This window comes from Triticum urartu, chromosome 2 (genome assembly GCF_003073215.2).
Source record: "Triticum urartu cultivar G1812 chromosome 2, Tu2.1, whole genome shotgun sequence".
Classification (NCBI taxonomy): domain Eukaryota; kingdom Viridiplantae; phylum Streptophyta; class Magnoliopsida; order Poales; family Poaceae; genus Triticum; species Triticum urartu.
In genome coordinates this window covers 650,663,972-650,670,608 of record NC_053023.1, presented here as the reverse complement: position 1 = coordinate 650,670,608, position 6,637 = coordinate 650,663,972, and the positions used below count along the sequence as shown (strand labels likewise).

Sequence of the window (6,637 nt, the reverse complement as noted above, 5' to 3'; positions counted from 1 at the left end):
TGCAACTCGTGATTTTCCCGAGAGAACCAAATCGAAGTTGATGGATTCAAATTTCTCCTAGAAAAGTTTCGTGTGAGAAATTAAAAAAATGAGTAATTCAAAGGAAAATTGAATTTGAGGCATGCGCCGGACCGAAGAATTTTGTTTGTGCCATCTTTACCAACTTCTACTTCTTGGCTGGCTTGATGCTTACCGGTCTTGCCTCCGGAAGAAATTTTACAAGTTCATCCTGCCATCCAAAATCCATCCAGATTCATCCCTCCGTTGAACGTGCCTAGGCTCCCGTGTTCAAGCACCGGTCCCAAAAATCAAAATCAAGGCAAGACTGCGAAGCCCGAAGCAGCGCAGACAAAGCCAGCAGCCCGCGCAGAAGATCGAGCGGATTGGTCAGAGCGGTGCCCCCGCACGTTACAGGCCGACAGCGACGCGTCCTGATGCATGGCAACACTCTTACATCCCCATGGCGACATCCCAGCCAGCTCCGCCGTCTCTTTCACCCCTCTCTGCTCCCACCACAATACCCTCTTTTTCATCTTTCTTTTCCATATCCCATTCATTTATCCATGTAACACAAAGGGCAAAGCCGTTCCCATTCCTGCCCACAGTGCGGAGCAGAGGTGTCCATCACAAAGCTCACCAGGAAACTTGGTTCATGACTTCGTACGTACATCCTTCATTCTAGATATATCCATTTTTGCGACGAATAACTCGGAGCGGAGGGAGTACGTCCTAGGTAGGTGTTTCTCTTTTTATTTCTTTATATTCAAATACAACTAGTAGCTGGCGAACAACTTTTTGTTGTATGGAGCAAGAATAATGCTCGCCACGTTATCACATCCTGGAGACACACACACTCTCTACTATCTACTTCTATTTATACTGCGGGTTGGCATCGTGATGTGTTGTCATCCTGCGACTTCTTTGTGCTTCCGCTCGCTCGGGAGGCCATTCATTCAGTCTCATTCAATACACTACCAACTACGCACACACCTGCGGCGGGCGTTGTGTATTGCTTCACCACCGCCTAATCGCCAATTCGCCATGGGCTCCCTCGCCGCCGCCGACGAGCCGCTGCCTCCTCTCCGGTACCCTCCGGCTCGCCGCGACGGCGACATTGTCGACGACTACCACGGAGTTCTTGTGCCGGACCCCTACAGATGGTGAGTAATCTGAATCTGCTCGTAGTATCCACCATGTTCCAGGGGTCTGGTTTTTTGTTGTTTCTCTTCGAACTGGAAAGCACACTCGCGAGAGCGCTTCTTCGGCCTGCGCATGTATGAACTCTAACCAGCTTGATACATGCCAGCCCGAGAGATGCAGGAGTAGTATTTGTTGTGTTCAAGAAGAAGAAGAAGAAGAAGAAGAAGAAGTATTTGTTTGCGTTTTCAGCTAACGTATCCATCCGGGCATACCATGAAATCCGTTTTTCCTTTTCCTTTGTTTTTGCAAAAGCCATGGCTTGGTCCATACTTACTTTCTTTTTTGCGGGTAGATCCTTGATTCATGCGCGTGCTATGTTGCTATGGCCCATGGCTGTCATATTGGTGCTGCCAAATATTACTGGTGAAAGAACAAAGGAAAACAGTTTAGTTAGGAAAACATTATTAGAGCACGGATTTATTTTTCCTTCAAAAAAGGCAGTACGGTTTAGATAGCATTTGTACGCACACACAGTAGATGCATTTTCTTTAGTACACAGTACATGTATTTTTTTTAGTACACAGTACGTGCAGTTCATCTTGCTAGGAAGGTAAGTTTCCTTTTTCCTTCAAGAAAAAGTACGGGTTTAGGACAAGGAACAGTCCCTTGGATGTATTTCTGGAGTATCATTTTAGCACACACGGCACAGTTTTTTTTTACTAGAAATGCATCGTTTTCGCTACTACCCCTACAGCCAAAACACTTGCACGACGGCACAGGAGAATCATTGGTCCATTCATTTCACCGTGGTGGCATCAAGATCGAGCACACCGCTCGTGGCGCTCATGCGCCCCTATGCACCAAAAGATGACACCTCCTTGGAGACTGCAGTAATAACACGACACTTGCTGCTAAAAAATTCACCACGCCAGAGGAGAGGAGGATCACTGCTCCATTCATTTCACCGCGGCAAGCTGTACGCCACCCACATGCTTCTCTGAACCTTCTTCAGAAGCACACCGAAGCTCGCGCTTTTTACAGTTTTACTGTAGTACACGTTCGAACCTCTTTGCCTGTGGCGCTGGCTGTCTGTCACGTTGTTGTTTCGTGCCGTGGGTAACGTATGGGCTCGTCAGGATGGAGGAGCTGGAGTCGGAGGAGGTGAAGGAGTACGTGGGCGCGCAGGCGGCCCTGGCGAACGCCGTGCTCGCCACCTGCGACCACCGCGGCCGCCTGCGCGGGCAGCTGACGGCGCTGCTCGACCACCCGCGCTACCGCGCCCCCTTCAAGCGCGCTGGCACCTACTTCTACTTCCACAACCCCGGCCTCCTCCCCCACAGCGCCCTCTACGTCCAGGTGCACACCAAACCGCCGCATACACCTTTTTCTTCACTTCAGAGGCAACGCCTCCACAGCACTGATCGTCTCCGAATCAATCGTGTGTGCAGCACGGGCTGGGCGGCGAGCCGAGCGTGCTGCTGGACCCGGGCGAGCTCAGCGACGACGCCACGGTGTCGCTGTCCATGATCGGCGTCAGCGACGACGGCGAGCACCTAGCCTACGGCACCAGCGCCAGCGGCAGCGACTGGGTCACCATCAGCGTCATGCGCGTCCGCGACAGACGCCGCCTCCCCGACGCCCTGTCCTGGGTCAAGTTCTCGCGCATCGCCTGGACCAGCGACGGCATGGGCTTCTTCTACTCGCGCTTCCCGGCTCCAAAGTAACTGACACTTCATGGCATGAGTGCTCTGTGCTTTGCTTGATACAGTAGTAAAATCCATGGGTATCATCTTGTCTCATGCCTTGCTCCGGTTTTGGCGCGCATGCAGGGACGACGACGGCGCGCCGGAGTCCGGGATCAGGACCGACGTTAACCTCAACCACGAGGTCTACTACCATTTCCTCGGAACTGACCAGTCCGACGATGTCATGTGCTGGAAGGACCCCGAGCATCCAAAGTACATATACACCCCCGAAGTTACAGAGGACGGCAAGGTACACTTGCCATTGCCACCCAACTTACTACTGCCTTGCTCATCACCAATCTTGTTGACACTTCGGGGCTAAATTTCGTGTTTTGATTCTTTTCTGAAACCTATTTGAAATTTGACCCTAATTTAAATTTATTTTTGAGATTTGACCCTTTTACTACCGTCAGGACCATAGCGGTAGGGTATAACAGTCTACCGTCAAGGTCCCTGGCGATAGGGTTGCATGCCCTACCGTCAAAAACCTCCTAAATATTGAACACAGTGCGTACTCATGCCTACCGCCAAGCACCTTGGCCATAGGGTTGTGCAGACTACCGCCAGCCAGGTTGGCGGTAGCGATGTTTCCTACCGCCGAAGTCCCTGTCGGTAGGCTGTTAGACCCTACCGCCATAGACTCTGGCGGTAGCAAAAGGGTCAGATCTCGAAAAAATTTCAAACTAGGGTCAAATCTCGAATAGGTTTCAGAAAAGGGTCAAAACATGAAAATTTGCCACACTTCGGTAGCTGATACAGTATATTTTACTGCTTCTGTTGCAGTACGTGCTCCTGTCAGTTTCAGAGAGTTCAGAGCCGGTCAACAAGCTGTACTACTGCGACCTCTCAGCTCTTTCCCATGGGCTTTCAGGCATGAAAGCAAAAGGAACCCACGAAATGCTCCCCTTTGTGAAGCTCGTGGACGAATTCGAGGCCTTCTACGGAGTCGTCGCCAACGACGGCACCCGATTCACAATCCAAACAAACAAAGACGCACCGAGGTACAAACTGTCGCGGGTCGACGTCGACGACCCGCAGTCCTGGACCGATGTTCTGCCTGAAGACGACAAGGCTGTCCTAGAATACGCTTGTGCTGTCCACGGTGACAAGCTTCTGGTGAACTATTTGTCGGATGTCAAGTACGTGCTGCAGATGAGGAGCCTGGCCACCGGAGAGCTGCTCCACGGCATACCCATCGACATAGGCAGCGTCAACGGGATCACCGGCAGGCGTGGTGACTCCGAGGTGTTCGTCGAGTTCTCGAGCTTCCTCACACCGGGGATCGTCTACCGGTGTGATCTGAGCTCCGGGACCCCTGAGATGAGCATATACAGAGAGATTACGGTCCCTGGCTTCGATCGCACCGACTTCGAGGCGAAGCAGGTACTACATTCTCTTGTCTGAAGAAGAACAAATATATATACCTGAACCATGTGTGGTGTATTTGCAGTTCGGTTGATCTTGCTTGCTTGGTTTTTCCTTTTCAGGTGTTTTATCCGAGCAAGGACGGGACCAAGATCCCTATGTTCGTGGTGTCGAGGAAGAAGATCGTCCTGGACGGGTCGCACCCGGCGCTGCTCTTCGGCTACGGCGGGTTCGGCATGAGCATGACGCCGCAGTTCAGCGCGGCCCGCGTCGTCCTCATGAGGAACCTGAGGTTCGTGACGTGCGTCGCCAACATCCGGGGCGGCGGCGAGTACGGGGAGGACTGGCACAAGGCCGGCTCGCTCGCGAACAAGCAGAACTGCTTCGACGACTTCATCGCCGCCGGCGAGTTCCTCGTGTCCGCCGGGTACACGAGCCCGAGCCGGCTGTGCATCGAAGGCGGGAGCAACGGCGGCCTCCTGGTCGCCGCCTGCATCAACCAGGTAAAGCTGGCTAGTCTTTATAATTTTGTTGCAGATTGTTGCAGCTCATTTGTTCCAGTAGTGAGCGGAGATTATTTCATTGTTTGTGACTGCAGCGGCCCGGTCTCTTCGGCTGTGCTCTGGCTCACGTCGGTGTCATGGACATGCTTCGGTTCCACAAGTTCACCATAGGTTTTGCCTGTCGCCTCTCCTCTGAAAACCGCATCCTGTTTGTGTCCACAGTGGTCACCTTGTGAGTGTCTGCCATGCATCCAGGTCGTGCATGGGCTTGCGATTTCGGCTGCTCGGAGAAGGAGGAGGAATTCCACTGGCTTATCAAGTACTCCCCCCTGCACAACGTGAGGCGGCCGTGGGAGAAGGGCGCCGCCGGCGACCAGCAGTACCCTCCCACCATGCTGCTGACGGCGGACCACGACGACCGCGTCGTGCCGTCGCACACGCTCAAGTTCCTCGCGGTACGCACGTCTCCCGTACTTACTATTTTGGGTTGAGATCGCTATCGAAATGACGATTTGTGTGAGTCTTGTGCGTGCGTACGTCAGACGATGCAGCACGTCCTGTGCAGAAGCGTGGAGCAGAGCCCGCAGAGCAACCCCATCGTCGCCCGGATCGACCGCAAGAGCGGCCACGGCTGCGGCCGCTCCACGCAGAAGATCGTACGAACGATGTTCCTCTCTTCTTTTTTCTCACACAGTACGCTCTCACCTTGACTGAAATGTTGTTTGCTGACTGCTGCATATGGATTGGCAGATCGACGAGGCTGCGGATCGTTACGCGTTCGCGGCCAAGATGATGGGGGTCTCCTGGATCGACTGAGTTCCATCTCCGGCTCTCCAGGCAGCTAGTTGTAGTGCGGCTATTGTACACACCTATGGATAGCGACGCAAAGCTTTCGGGTGTTGGCCAAGAAACTACTACTGTGTTAATAACCGGCATCTGACGGGATTACCATATATGCTAACGAATGGTGCTTATGACTCAACATAGCAAAAAAGAAGGAAAACATATCGGTACATTGCTCTGCAATCGTTGTCCCAGAGTAACTTTATCCGTCAGTCACTTCCGCAAAACAAAAATTATACGTCAGTCACGATATGCTGCTCAATAGTTTTTCTTTTTTGATACAATGGGCAGCAACCTTTCATTCATTCAGCAATTGTTCAGTACAAATAATGCCCCTTATGATCTCAGGAGGCTCATTTAACCAACACAGTGGCCAGGGGACTGCGCAAGCAGGTGATAAACAATGGGGGCAAATCTCACTATACATCGTGGTTTATCCGGGCAAGACAGCAGGAGTGTACTCCCTGATAACTCAACTTTATACTAACTTTAGTATAAAGTTAAATCATCTATTTCGGAATGAAGGGAGTACGTGCTAATTAAGTAGTGATGGCTGGTGTTCGGCAGGACTTACATCCTCAACTACTCGTCGTCTCGTTCCCTTTCTCCTGATTATGCAGTAAGATTTTGCTAACTAATTTAAAGATTGATATATTTAGGACTTAAATTAATTTATGAGGTCAGGCGGTGGGGTATATTTTACATGTCTTCCTCTTTTCTTACAAGCTCTCTATTTTGAGTGAATTCACAAATCAAAACACTTAATTTATGTGAATTAAAAAAATCATTATTTTATCTTGTACTCCATAAAAAGAAATATAAGAGCGTTTAGATCACTAGAGGGAGTGGTATCTTCTAGGATGTTTGGATGCTAATTTATGTAGCTATACTTTTCATGGTAACATGGCAAATTTAGTTTTATTTGTGGCCTTGTTTTTTTTTGCGAGGTAATAAAGTTCTATTCCATCAATATAGGGCTACCTTCACGAGGCAAAAGTTTCTCTATACTTGGTAGACTTTGGTGTAGCCATAGTGTAGTGG

General features: G+C 50.8%; 1 protein-coding gene across 3 annotated transcripts; it reads left to right on the top strand.

The window, feature by feature from the left end:
- Window positions 1-528: 528 nt before the first annotated feature.
- LOC125539445 (prolyl endopeptidase-like) lies at window positions 529-5,843 on the top strand. 3 transcript variants are annotated; one of them, XM_048702898.1, is made up of 10 exons: window positions 529-660; window positions 2,277-2,496; window positions 2,589-2,860; window positions 2,970-3,135; window positions 3,669-4,268; window positions 4,373-4,753; window positions 4,849-4,924; window positions 5,009-5,208; window positions 5,296-5,409; window positions 5,504-5,843. In XM_048702898.1, exons 1-10 carry the CDS (start codon window positions 653-655, stop codon window positions 5,567-5,569), a joined length of 2,103 nt encoding a protein of 700 aa, XP_048558855.1. In that variant the 5' UTR covers window positions 529-652; the 3' UTR covers window positions 5,570-5,843. The 3 variants fall into 3 exon arrangements, with proteins under 3 accessions (XP_048558855.1, XP_048558856.1, XP_048558854.1); XM_048702899.1 differs by having other exon boundaries at window positions 600-733; XM_048702897.1 differs by lacking the exon at window positions 529-660 and adding an exon at window positions 790-1,160.
- The last annotated feature ends 794 nt before the right edge of the window (window positions 5,844-6,637 follow it).

Coding starts and splice junctions, on each gene's coding strand:
- LOC125539445 (XM_048702897.1), top strand. CDS start 817: ATGCTCGCCACGTTATCACATCCTGGAGACACACACACTCTCTACTAT. Junction 4,269..4,372: donor CCGACTTCGAGGCGAAGCAG/GTACTACATTCT, acceptor TTTCCTTTTCAG/GTGTTTTATCCGAGCAAGGA. Junction 5,209..5,295: donor ACACGCTCAAGTTCCTCGCG/GTACGCACGTCT, acceptor TGCGTACGTCAG/ACGATGCAGCACGTCCTGTG.